Raw genomic sequence first — 14,410 nt, 5'->3', positions numbered from 1 at the left:
TCCAAGTATACCAGGTTACAGCAGCTCCAAGTATACCAGGTTACAGCAGCTCCAAGTATACCAGGTCACAGCAGCTCCAAGTATACCAGATTACAGCAGCTCCAAGTATACCAGGTCACAGCAGCTCCAAGTATACCAGGTTACAGCAGCTCCAAGTATACCAGGTCACAGCAGCTCCAAGTATACCAGATTACAGCAGCTCCAAGTATACCAGGTTACAGCAGCTCCAAGTATACCAGGTCACAGCAGCTCCAAGTATACCAGGTTACAGCAGCTCCAAGTATACCAGGTCACAGCAGCTCCAAGTATACCAGATTACAGCAGCTCCAAGTATACCAGGTTACAGCAGCCCCAAGTATACCAGGTCACAGCAGCTCCTAGTATACCAGGTTACAACAGCTCCAAGTATACCAGGTCACAGCAGCTCCAAGTATACCAGGTTACAGCAGCTCCAGTATACCAGATTACAGCAGCTCCAGTATACCAGGTTACAGCAGCTCCAAGTATACCAGGTCACAGCAGCTCCAAGTATACCAGGTCACAGCAGCTCCAAGTATACCAGGTCACAGCAGCTCCAAGTATACCAGGTCACAGCAGCTCCGAGTATACCAGGTCACAGCAGCTCCAAGTATACCAGGTTACAGCAGCTCCAAGTATACCAGGTTACAGCAGCTCCAAGTATACCAGATTACAGCAGCTCCAAGTATACCAGGTTACAGCAGCTCCAAGTATACCAGGTTACAGCAGCTCCAAGTATACCAGGTCACTGCAGCCCCAAGTATACCAGGTTACAGCAGCTCCAAGTATACCAGGTCACAGCAGCTCCAAGTATACCAGGTCACAGCAGCTCCAAGTATACCAGGTTACAACAGCTCCAAGTATGCCAGGTCACAGCAGCTCCAAGTATACCAGGTCACAGCAGCTATAAGTATACCAGGTTACAACAGCTCAAAGTATACCAGGTCACAACAGCTCCAAGTATGCCAGGTCACAGCAGCTCCAAGTATACCAGGTCACAGCAGCTCCAAGTATACCAGGTCACAGCAGCTCCAAGTATACCAGGTCACAGCAGCTCCAAGTATACCAGGTCACAGCAGCTCCAAGTATACCAGGTTACAGCATCTCTAAAGTATACCAGGTTACAGCAGCTCCAAGTATACCAGGTTACAGCAGCTCCAAGTATACCAGGTTACAGCAGCTCCAAGTATACCAGGTTACAGCAGCTCCAAGTATACCAGGTTACAGCAGCTATAAGTATACCAGGTTACAGCAGCTCTAAGCATACCAGGTTACAGCAGCTATAAGTATACCAGGTTACAGCAGCTCTAAGCATACCAGGTCACAGCAGCTCCAAGTATACCAGGTCACAGCAGCTCCAAGTATACCAGGTCACAGCAGCTCCAAGTATACCAGGTCACAGCAGCTCCAAGTATACCAGGTTACAGCAGCTCCAAGTATGCCAGGTCACAGCAGCTCCAAGTATACCAGGTTACAGCAGCTCCAAGTATACCAGGTCACAGCAGCTATAAGTATACCAGGTTACAGCAGCTCTAAGCATACCAGGTTACAGCAGCTATAAGTATACCAGGTTACAGCAGCTCCAAGTATACCAGGTTACAACAGCTCCAAGTATACCAGGTTACAGCAGCTCCAAGTATACCAGGTTACAGCAGCTCCAAGTATACCAGGTTACAGCAGCTATAAGTATACCAGGTTACAGCAGCTCTAAGCATACCAGGTTACAGCAGCTATAAGTATACCAGGTTACAGCAGCTCTAAGCATACCAGGTCACAGCAGCTCCAAGTATACCAGGTCACAGCAGCTCCAAGTATACCAGGTCACAGCAGCTCCAAGTATACCAGGTCACAGCAGCTCCAAGTATACCAGGTTACAGCAGCTCCAAGTATACCAGGTTAAGCAGCTCCAAGTACAGTTACAGCTCCAAGTATACCAGGTTACAGCAGCTCCAAGTATACCAGGTCACAGCAGCTCCAAGTATACCAGGTCACAGCAGCTCCAAGTATACCAGGTCACAGCAGCTCCAAGTATACCAGGTCACAGCAGCTCCAAGTATACCAGGTTACAGCAGCTCCAAGTATACCAGGTCACAGCAGCTCCAAGTATACCAGGTCACAGCAGCTCCAAGTATACCAGGTTACAGCAGCTCCAAGTATGCCAGGTCACAGCAGCTCCAAGTATACCAGGTCACAGCAGCTCCAAGTATACCAGGTTACAGCAGCTCCAAGCATACCAGGTTACAGCAGCTCCAAGTATACCCGGTCACAGCAGCTCCAAGTATACCAGGTCACAGCAGCTCCAAGTATACCAGGTCACAGCAGCTCCAAGCATACCAGGTTACAGCAGCTCCAAGTATACCAGGTAACAGCAGCTCCAAGTATACCAGGTCACAGCAGCTCCAAGTATACCAGGTCACAGCAGCTCCAAGTATACCAGATTACAGCAGCTCCAAGTATACCAGGTTACAGGAGCTCCAAGTATACCAGGTTACAGCAGCTCTAAGTATACCAGTAGACTGTTAGAGGAGACAGTGGGATAGGACAGGTGACAGTGGGATGTGAGAGATAACAGTGGGATAGGAGACAATGGGTGGGATGTGAGAGGAGACAATGGAATAGCAGAGATAACAGTGGGTTAGGAGAAATAACACTGAGATGAGAAAGGAGACATTGGTATAGGAGACAGTGGGATAGAACAGATGACAGTGGGGTAGAAGAAGAGACAGTAAGATAGGAGAGGAGACTGAGGGATGAGACATGGGACAATAGGAGAGGAGACAATAGGAAAGGCGACAGTGGGATAGGAGAGGAGACAGTGAGATAGGAGAGGAGACAGTGAGATAGGAGAGGAGACAGTGAGATAGGAGAGGAGACAATGGAATAGCAGAGATAACAATGGGATAGGAGAAATGACAGTGCGGTAGGAGAAGTGATAGTGAGATGAGAGATGAGACAGTGGGATAGGAGACAGCTGGATATGAGAGAGACAGTGGGATCGGAGAGGAGACAGTGGGATCGGAGAGGAGACAGTGGGATCGGAGAGGAGACAGTGGGATCGGAGAGGAGACAGTGGGATCGGAGAGGAGACAGTGGGATCGGAGAGGAGACAGTGGGATCGGAGAGGAGACAGTGGGATCGGAGAGGAGACAGTGGGATCGGAGAGGAGACAGTGGGATCGGAGAGGAGACAGTGGGATCGGAGAGGAGACAGTGGGATAGGAGAGGAGACAGTGGGATAGGAGAGGAGACAGTGGGATAGGAGAGGAGACAGTGGGATAGGAGAGGAGACAGTGGGATAGGAGAGGAGTAAGTAGGATAACAGAGGTTACAGAGGGAAAGGACAATAGTTTGGAATAACACATAGGGCAGTGAACAGACTGTGATAAAAATTACTTTAAGTTGGTACTAGTCATTGCTTAGCAGCAGGTCCTTTCGGACCTGAACCCTCAGTCCTCTACTTATCTCCACAGATCTATGAGCAGAAACCCCGAACCCTCGGTCCTCTACTTATTTTCAGAGACTACACCCTAGTCCTCCACTAATCTCCACAGATTTATGAGCAGACACTCTGGATCTCTGGTCCTCTACTTATCTCCAGAGATCTATCTATAAGAAGACACCCTGCACCCCCAGTCCTCTACTTATCTCCATAGATCTATGAGCAGATACCCTGAACCCTCAGTCCTCTACTTATCTCCACAGATCTACGAGCAGACACTCTGAACCTTCAGTCCACTACTTATCTCCACAGATCTATGAGCAGAAACCCCGAACCCTCAGTCCTCTACTTATCTCCACAGATCTATGAGCAGATACCCTGAACCCTCAGTCCTCTACTTATCTCCATAGATCTATGAGCAGATACCCTGAACCCTCAGTCCTCTACTTATCTCCACAGATCTACGAGCAGACACTCTGAACCTTCAGTCCACTACTTATCTCCACAGATCTATGAGCAGAAACCCTGAACCCTCAGTCCTCTACTTATCTCCACAGATCTATGAGCAGACAACCTGAACCCTCAGTCCACTACTTATCTTCAGATAACTATCTACACACTAGTCCTCCACTAATCTCCATAGATTTATGAGCAGACACCCTGGATCTCTGGTCCTCTACTTATCTCCAGAGATCTATAAGCAGACACCCTGCACCCCCGTCCTCTAATTATCTCCATAGATCAATGAGTAGACATCCTGCTCCCTCGATCCTCTACTTATCTCCAGAGAACTATTAGCTGATACCCTGTCTCCCAGTGGGATAGGAGAGGAGACAGTGGGATCGGAGAGGAGACAGTGGGATCGGAGAGGAGACCGTGGGATCGGAGAGGAGACAGTGGGATCGGAGAGGAGACAGTGGGATATGAGAGGAGACAGTGGGATAGGAGAGGAGACAGTGGGATAGGAGAGGAGACAGTGGGATAGGAGAGGAGACAGTGGGATAGGAGAGGAGTAAGTAGGATAACAGAGGTTACAGAGGGAAAGGACAATAGTTTGGAATAACACATAGGGCAGTGAACAGACTGTGATAAAAATTACTTTAAGTTGGTACTAGTCATTGCTTAGCAGCAGGTCCTTTCGGACCTGAACCCTCAGTCCTCTACTTATCTCCACAGATCTATGAGCAGACACCCTTCACCCTCGGTCCTCTACTTATTTTCAGAGACTACACCCTAGTCCTCCACTAATCTCCACAGATTTATGAGCAGACACTCTGGATCTCTGGTCCTCTACTTATCTCCACAGATCTATCTATGAGCAGACACCCTGCACCCCCAGTCCTCTACTTATCTCCACAGATCTATGAGCAGAAACCCCGAACCCTCAGTCCTCTACTTATCTCCACAGATCTATGAGCAGACAACCTGAACCCTCAGTCCACTACTTATCTTCAGATAACTATCTACACACTAGTCCTCCACTAATCTCCATAGATTTATGAGCAGACACCCTGGATCTCTGGTCCTCTACTTATCTCCAGAGATCTATAAGCAGACACCCTGCACCCCCCGTCCTCTAATTATCTCCATAGATCAATGAGTAGACATCCTGCTCCCTCGATCCTCTACTTATCTCCAGAGAACTATTAGCTGATACCCTGCACCCCGATCCTCTTCTTATCTCCACAGATATATGAGCAGAAACCTTGACCCCCCCCCCCCAGTCCTCTACTTATCTCCACACACCCTGCACCCCCCCACCCCGTCCTCTACTTATCTCCACATACCCTGCAACCTTGCTCCTCTACTTATTTCCATACACCCTGCACCCCCCAACCCCGTCCTCTACTTATCTCCACATACCCTGTACCCCCCACCCCGTGGTCTACTTATCTCCACACACCCTGCACCCCCCCACCCTGTCCTCTACTTATCTCCACATACCGTGCAACCTTGCTCCTCTACTAATCTCCACACACCCTGCACCCCCCAACCCCGTCCTCTACTTATCTCCACATACCCTGAACCCCCAACCCCGTCCTCTACTTATCTCCACATACCCTGCACCCCCCCACCCTGTCCTCTACTTATCTCCACATACCCTGAACCCCCAACCCCGTCCTCTACTTATCTCCACATACCCTGAACCCCCACCCCGTCCTCTACTTATCTCCACATACCCTGAACCCCCCACCCCGTCCTCTACTTATCTCCACACACCTTGCAACCCTGCTCTACTTCTATCCACACACCCTGCACCCCACCCACCGCATCCGCTTCTTATCGCCACAGATCTATGAGCAGACACCTTGACCCCCCCCCCCAGTCCTCTACTTATCTCCACGCACCTTGCACCCTGGTCCTCTACATATCTCCACACACCCTGCACCCCAACCCCGTCCTCTACTTATCTCCACACATCTTACAACCCTGCTCCTCTACTTAGCTCCACACCCTACACCCCCGTTCCTCTACTTATCTCCACACCCTACACCCCCGTTCCTCTACTTATCCCCACACCCTACACCCCCGTTCCTCTACTTACCTCCACACCCTACACCCCCGTTCCTCTACTTATCTCCACACACCCTGCACCCCAACCCCGTCCTCTACTTATCTCCACACATCTTACAACCCTGCTCCTCTACTTAGCTCCACACCCTACACCCCCGTTCCTCTACTTATTTCCACACCCTACACCCCCGTTCCTCTACTTACCTCCACACACCCTGCACCCCCGGTCCTCTACCTACCTCCACACACCCTGCACCCCCGTCCTCTACCTACCTCCACACACCCTGCACCCCCGGTCCTCTACCTACCTCCACACACCCTGCACCCCCGGTCCTCTACCTACCTCCACACACCCTGCACCCCCGGTCCTCTACCTACCTCCACACACCCTGCACCCCCGGTCCTCTACCTACCTCCACACATTCTGCACCCCCGGTCCTCTACCTACCTCCACACATTCTGCACCCCCGGTCCTCTACCTACCTCCACACATTCTGCACCCCCGGTCCTCTACCTACCTCCACACACCCTGCACCCCCGGTCCTCTACCTACCTCCACACACAGTGCACCCCCGGTTCTCTACCTACCTCCACACACAGTGCACCCCCGGTCCTCTACCTACCTTCACACACAGTGCACCCCCTGTCTTCTACCTACCTCCACACACCCTGCACCCCCGGTCCTCTACCTACCTCCACACACAGTGCACCCCCGGTCCTCTACCTACCTCCACACAACATGCACCCCCGGTCCTCTACCTACCTCCACACACAGTGCACCCCAAGTCCTCTACCTACCTCCACACACCATGCACCCCCGGTCCTCTACCTACCTCCACACACCCTGCACCCCCGGTCCTCTACCTACCTCCACACACAGTGCACCCCCGATCCTCTACCTACCTCCACACACCCTGCACCCCCGGTCCTCTACCTACCTCCACACACCCTGCACCCCCGGTCCTCTACCTACCTCTACACACAGTGCACCCCAAGTCCTCTACCTACCTCCACACAGTCTGCACCCCTGGTCCTCTACCTACCTCCACACACCCTGCACCCCCGGTCCTCTACCTACCTCCACACACAGTGCACCCCCGGTCCTCTACCTACCTCCACACACCCTGCACACCCAGTCCTCTACCTACCTGCACACACCCTGCACCCCCGGTCCTCTACACACCCTGCACCCCCGGTCCTCTACCTACCTCCACACACAGTGCACCCCCGATCCTCTACCTACCTCCACACACCCTGCACCCCCTGTCCTCTACCTACCTCCACACACCCTGCACCCCCGGTCCTCTACCTACCTCCACACACCCTGCACCCCCGGTCCTCTACTTACCTCCACACACAGTGCACCCCCGGTCCTCTACCTACCTGCACACACCCTGCACCCCCGGTCCTCTACCTACCTCCACACACCGTGCACCCCCAGTCCTCTACCTACCTCCACACACAGTGCACCCCCGGTCCTCTACCTACCTCCACACACCCTGCACCCCCGGTCCTCTACCTACCTCCACACACAGTGCACCCCCGGTCCTCTACCTACCTCCACACACACTGCACCCCGGTCCTCTACCTACCTCCACACACCCTGCACCCCCGTCCTCTACCTACCTCCACACACCCTGCACCCCCGGTCCTCTACCTACCTTCACATATCCTGCACCCCCGGTCCTCTACCTACCTCCACACACCCTGCACCCCCGGTCCTCTACCTACCTCCACACAAAGTGCACCCCCGGTCCTCTACCTACCTCCACACACCCTGCACACCCAGTCCTCTACCTACCTCCACACACCCTGCACCCCCGGTCCTCTACCTACCTCCACACATTCTGCACCCCCGGTCCTCTACCTACCTCCACACATACTGCACCCCCGGTCCTCTACCTACCTCCACACACCCTGCACCCCCGGTCCTCTACCTACCTCCACACACCCTGCACCCCCGGTCCTCTACCTACCTCCACACAAAGTGCACCCCCGGTCCTCTACCTACCTCCACACACCCTGCACACCCAGTCCTCTACCTACCTCCACACACCCTGCACCCCCGGTCCTCTACCTACCTCCACACACAGTGCACCCCCTGTCCTCTACCTACCTCCACACACCCTGCACCCCCGGTCCTCTACCTACCTCCACACACCACTGCACCCCGGTCCTCTACCTACCTCCACACACCCTGCACCCCCGGTCCTCTACCTACCTCCACACACCCTGCACCCCCGGTCCTCTACCTACCTTCACATATCCTGCACCCCCGGTCCTCTACCTACCTCCACACACCCTGCACCCCCGGTCCTCTACCTACCTCCACACAAAGTGCACCCCCGGTCCTCTACCTACCTCCACACACCCTGCACACCCAGTCCTCTACCTACCTCCACACACCCTGCACCCCCGGTCCTCTACCTACCTCCACACATTCTGCACCCCCGGTCCTCTACCTACCTCCACACATTCTGCACCCCCGGTCCTCTACCTACCTCCACACACCCTGCACCCCCGGTCCTCTACCTACCTCCACACACCCTGCACCCCCGGTCCTCTACCTACCTCCACACAAAGTGCACCCCCGGTCCTCTACCTACCTCCACACACCCTGCACACCCAGTCCTCTACCTACCTCCACACACCCTGCACCCCCGGTCCTCTACCTACCTCCACACATTCTGCACCCCCGGTCCTCTACCTACCTCCACACACAGTGCACCCCCGGTCCTCTACCTACCTCCACACACAGTGCACCCCCGGTCCTCTACCTACCTCCACACACAGTGCACCCCCGGTCCTCTACCTACCTCCACACACAGTGCACCCCCGGTCCTCTACCTACCTCCACACACCCTGCACCCCCGGTCCACACACAGTGCACCCCCGGTCCTCTACCTACCTCCACACACAGTGCACCCCCGGTCCTCTACCTACCTCCACACACCCTGCACCCCCGGTCCTCTACCTACCTTCACATATCCTGCACCCCCGGTCCTCTACCTACCTCCACACACCCTGCACCCCCGGTCCTCTACCTACCTCCACACAAAGTGCACCCCCGGTCCTCTACCTACCTCCACACACCCTGCACACCCAGTCCTCTACCTACCTCCACACACCCTGCACCCCCGGTCCTCTACCTACCTCCACACATTCTGCACCCCCGGTCCTCTACCTACCTCCACACATTCTGCACCCCGGTCCTCTACCTACCTCCACACACCCTGCACCCCCGGTCCTCTACCTACCTCCACACACCCTGCACCCCCGGTCCTCTACCTACCTCCACACAAAGTGCACCCCCGGTCCTCTACCTACCTCCACACACCCTGCACACCCAGTCCTCTACCTACCTCCACACACCCTGCACCCCCGGTCCTCTACCTACCTCCACACATTCTGCACCCCCGGTCCTCTACCTACCTCCACACACAGTGCACCCCCGGTCCTCTACCTACCTCCACACACAGTGCACCCCCGGTCCTCTACCTACCTCCACACACAGTGCACCCCCGGTCCTCTACCTACCTCCACACACAGTGCACCCCCGGTCCTCTACCTACCTCCACACACCCTGCACCCCCGGTCCACACACAGTGCACCCCCGGTCCTCTACCTACCTCCACACACAGTGCACCCCCGGTCCTCTACCTACCTCCACACACCCTGCACCCCCGGTCCTCTACCTACCTCCACACACAGTGCACCCCCGGTCCTCTACCTACCTCACACACCCTGCACCCCCTGTCCTCTACCTACCTCCACACACCCTGCACCCCTGGTCCTCTACCTACCTCCACACACCATGCACCCCCGGTCCTCTACCTACCTCCACACACAGTGCACCCCCGGTCCTCTACCAACCTCCACACACCCTGCACCCCCGGTCCTCTACCTACCTCCACACACCCTGCACCCCCGGTCCTCTACCTACCTCCACACACAGTGCACCCCCGATCCTCTACCTACCTCCACACACCATGCACCCCCGGTCCTCTACCTACCTCCACACACAGTGCACCCCCGGTCCTCTACCTACCTGCACACACCCTGAACCCCCGGTCCTCTACCTACCTCCACACACAGTGCACCCCCGGTCCTCTACCTACCTCCACACATTCTGCACCCCCGGTCCTCTACCTACCTTCACACACCCTGCACCCCCGGTCCTCTACCTACCTCCACACACCCTGCACCCCCGGTCCTCTACCTACCTCCACACAAAGTGCACCCCCGGTCCTCTACCTACCTCCACACACCCTGCACACCCAGTCCTCTACCTACCTCCACACACCCTGCACCCCCGGTCCTCTACCTACCTCCACACATTCTGCACCCCCGGTCCTCTACCTACCTCCACACACAGTGCACCCCCGGTCCTCTACCTACCTCCACACACAGTGCACCCCCGGTCCTCTACCTACCTCCACACACCCTGCACCCCCGGTCCTCTACCTACCTCCACACACCCTGCACCCCTGGTCCTCTACCTACCTCCACACACCCTGCACCCCCGGTCCTCTACCTACCTCCACACACCCTGCACCCCCGGTCCTCTACCTACCTCCACACACCCTGCACCCCCGGTCCTCTACCTACCTGCACACACCCTGCACCCCCGGTCCTCTACCTACCTCCACACCCCCCGCACCCCCGGGGCTCCTTACCTACTGGGCTCTGCGCTCTTCTGTTGCCCGGGTTGTCACAGGAGAGGTTGAGGGCAGCTGTCAGGTTCCAGGTGGCATTGCTGCCCAGGGTCAGGTTGTGCCAGCCCGGGTACCGGGTCAGCAGGCTGCGGCGGCACAGTAAGTCCTGCCAGGCACTCATGTTCCCCGGCAGACGCAGAGGGTCCATCTCCTCCAGCTTACAGGCTGTCACTGAGTGCGGCTGTCATCGCGCCTGCTGGGAGTCCTGTGTCCGTGCGCTGCCATGTGCAGACTGCCACACACCGGCCGGCTCTGCCCCCAGCCCCTGCGTGGGCTCGTGCGGCGGCGGAGCGCCCTCTGGTGGCTGTGCGGCGGCACTGCACCCTCCTCGGAGCACGGCTGACACTGCGCCTCTGCATCCTAGTCACAGCCTGCAGAATCTGTCAGTGTAATGGTGTGCACGGCTGACACTGCCCTCTGCATCCTAGTCACAGCCTGCAGAATCTGTCAGTGTAATGGTGTGCACGGCTGACACTGCCCTCTGCATCCTAGTCACAGGCTGCAGAATCTGACAGTGTAATGGTGTGCACGGCTGAAACTGCGCCTCTGCATCCTAGTCACAGCCTGCAGAATCTGTCAGTGTAATGGTGTGCACGGCTGAAACTGCGCCTCTGCATCCTAGTCACAGCCTGCAGAATCTGTCAGTGTAATGGTGTGCACGGCTGACACTGCACCTCTGCATCCTAGTCACAGCCTGCAGAATCTGTCAGTGTAATGGTGTGCACGGCTGACACAGTGCTCTGCATCCTAGTCACAGCCTGCAGAATCTGTCAGTGTAATGGTGTGCACGGCTGACACTGCGCCTCTGCATCCTAGTCACAGCCTGCAGAATCTGTCAGTGTAATGGTGTGCACGGCTGAAACTGCGCCTCTGCATCCTAGTCACAGCCTGCAGAATCTGTCAGTGTAATGGTGTGCACGGCTGAAACTGCGCCTCTGCATCCTAGTCACAGCCTGCAGAATCTGTCAGTGTAATGGTGTGCACGGCTCACACTGTGCCTCTGCATCCTAGTCACAGCCTCCAGAATCTGTCAGTGTAACGGTGTGCACGGCTGACACTGCGCCTCTGCCTCCTAGTCACAGCCTACAGACTCTGTCAGTGTAATGGTGTGCACGGCTGACACTGCGCCTCTGCATCCTAGTCACAGCCTGCAGAATCTGTCAGTGTAATGGTGTGCACGGCTGACACTGCGCCTCTGCATCCTAGTCACAGCCTGCAGAATCTGTCAGTGTAATGGTGTGCACGGCTGACACTGCGCCTCTGCATCCTAGTCACAGCCTGCAGAATCTGTCAGTGTAATGGTGTGCACGGCTGACACTGTGCCTCTGCATCCTAGTCACAGGCTGCAGAATCTGTCAGTGTAATGGTGTGCACGGCTGACACAGTGCTCTGCATCCTAGTCACAGCCTCTAGAATCTGTCAGTGTAATGGTGTGCACGGCTGACACTGCGCCTCTGCATCCTAGTCACAGCCTGCAGAATCTGTCAGTGTAATGGTGTGCACGGCTGACACTGCGCTCTGCATCCTAGTCACAGCCTGCAGAATCTGTCAGTGTAATGGTGTGCACGGCTGACACTGCCCTCTGCATCCTAGTCACAGCCTGCAGAATCTGTCAGTGTAATGGTGTGCACGGCTGACACTGCACCTCTGCATCCTAGTCACAGCCTGCAGAATCTGTCAGTGTAATGGTGTGCACGGCTGACACTGCGCCTCTGCATCCTAGTCACAGCCTGCAGAATCTGTCAGTGTAATGGTGTGCACGGCTGACACTGCGCCTCTGCATCCTAGTCACAGCCTGCAGAATCTGTCAGTGTAATGGTGTGCACGGCTGACACTGCACCTCTGCATCCTAGTCACAGCCTGCAGAATCTGTCAGTGTAATGGTGTGCACGGCTGACACTGCGCCTCTGCATCCTAGTCACAGCCTGCAGAATCTGTCAGTGTAATGGTGTGCACGGCTGACACTGCGCTCTGCATCCTAGTCACAGCCTGCAGAATCTGTCAGTGTAATGGTGTGCACGGCTGACACTGCGCTCTGCATCCTAGTCACAGCCTGCAGAATCTGTCAGTGTAATGGTGTGCACGGCTGACACTGCGCCTCTGCATCCTAGTCACAGCCTGCAGACTCTGTCAGTGTAATGGTGTGCACGGCTGACACTGCGCCTCTGCATCCTAGTCACAGCCTGCAGAATCTGTCAGTGTAATGGTGTGCACGGCTGACACTGCGCCTCTGCATCCTAGTCACAGCCTGCAGAATCTGTCAGTGTAATGGTGTGCACGGCTGACACAGTGCTCTGCATCCTAGTCACAGCCTGCAGAATCTGTCAGTGTAATGGTGTGCACGGCTGACACTGCGCCTCTGCATCCTAGTCACAGCCTGCAGAATCTGTCAGTGTAATGGTGTGCACGGCTGACACTGCGCCTCTGCATCCTAGTCACAGCCTGCAGAATCTGTCAGTGTAATGGTGTGCACGGCTGACACTGCGCTCTGCATCCTAGTCCCAGCCTGCAGAATCTGTCAGTGTAATGGTGTGCACGGCTGACACTGGGCCTCTGCATCCTAGTCACAGCCTGCAGAATCTGTCAGTGTAATGGTGTGCACGGCTGACACTGCGCTCTGCATCCTAGTCACAGCCTGCAGAATCTGTCAGTGTAATGGTGTGCACGGCTGACACTGCGCCTCTGCATCCTAGTCACAGCCTGCAGAATCTGTCAGTGTAATGGTGTGCACGGCTGACACTGCGCCTCTGCATCCTAGTCACAGCCTGCAGAATCTGTCAGTGTAATGGTGTGCACGGCTGACACTGCACCTCTGCATCCTAGTCACAGCCTGCAGAATCTGTCAGTGTAATGGTGTGCACGGCTGACACTGCGCTCTGCATCCTAGTCACAGCCTGCAGAATCTGTCAGTGTAATGGTGTGCACGGGGTGCTAGTGTGAACAGGATTCATCAGCCGCGGTCCTTCCAGTCTTCAGATTCGTGGTCACTTATGTGTTGTACGTATAGTTGTCACGTTCTCCTATTATCATATATTAACCCTCTGAGGCCCGCCAGTGCTGACAGGGATCCATTGGATCACCAATCCCAAGTCGTATCCTTACGTTGAGCCACTTGCAGATATGCCGGCGGATACTTTAACCTCTTCCTGTTTGTTTTCATCGTGCAGGACAAGTTTTTTTTCTGTTGCAAATGGCGCCATTTAATGTTACATATAACGTATTGGAGAACTGAGCCGATTGGCGGGTGGCGAGGGAAACACATCTGCCCTAGTTGCTTCGCTGCTTTGTAGATTTCATCTTTGGCCGGCGTTCACCGCGGGGTTAAATAACGCAATGAAAAAGCCGATACCAGTTATGTTTATTGTTTAGATGTTTCTGTCATAACTGGGAGATTTTTAAGTTTTAATATTGCGCTCAGTATACGGGCCGTTTTTTGCGTTCAGTATACGGGCCGTTTTTTGCGTTCAGTATACGGGCCGTTTTTTGCGTTCAGTATACGGGCCGTTTTTTGCGTTCAGTATACGGGCCGTTTTTTGCGTTCAGTATACGGGCCGTTTTTTGCGCTCAGTATACGGGCCGTTTTTTGCGTTCAGTATACGGGCCGTTTTTTGCGTTCAGTATACGGGCCGTTTTTTGCGTTCAGTATACGGGCCGTTTTTTGCGTTCAGTATACGGGCCGTTTTTTGCGCTCAGTATACGCGCCGTTTTTTGCGCTCAGTATACGC

At 55.1% G+C, this 14,410-nt stretch overlaps 1 protein-coding gene across 2 annotated transcripts in view; it reads right to left on the bottom strand.

The window, feature by feature from the left end:
• Positions 1–14,410, bottom strand: part of LOC122923127 (cholecystokinin receptor-like) — a 127,830-nt gene that overhangs the window by 71,359 nt on the left and 42,061 nt on the right. Inside the window, exon 1 of one of the 2 annotated variants that reach the window (XM_044273850.1) lies at positions 10,647–10,825. The exons of the other annotated variant lie outside the window; for it this stretch is intronic. Within the exon in view, the coding sequence (XP_044129785.1) occupies positions 10,647–10,806 (160 nt within the window). The 5' untranslated portion in view covers positions 10,807–10,825. Of the gene's footprint in view, positions 1–10,646; positions 10,826–14,410 lie in introns of those variants that run through there. 2 annotated transcript variants of the gene reach the window in all.

This window comes from Bufo gargarizans, unplaced genomic scaffold, assembly GCF_014858855.1.
Source record: "Bufo gargarizans isolate SCDJY-AF-19 unplaced genomic scaffold, ASM1485885v1 original_scaffold_1224_pilon, whole genome shotgun sequence".
NCBI classification, from domain to species: Eukaryota; Metazoa; Chordata; class Amphibia; order Anura; family Bufonidae; genus Bufo; species Bufo gargarizans.
Note: the sequence above shows the minus strand (reverse complement) of the source record. Positions and strands in the feature narration are given on the sequence as shown.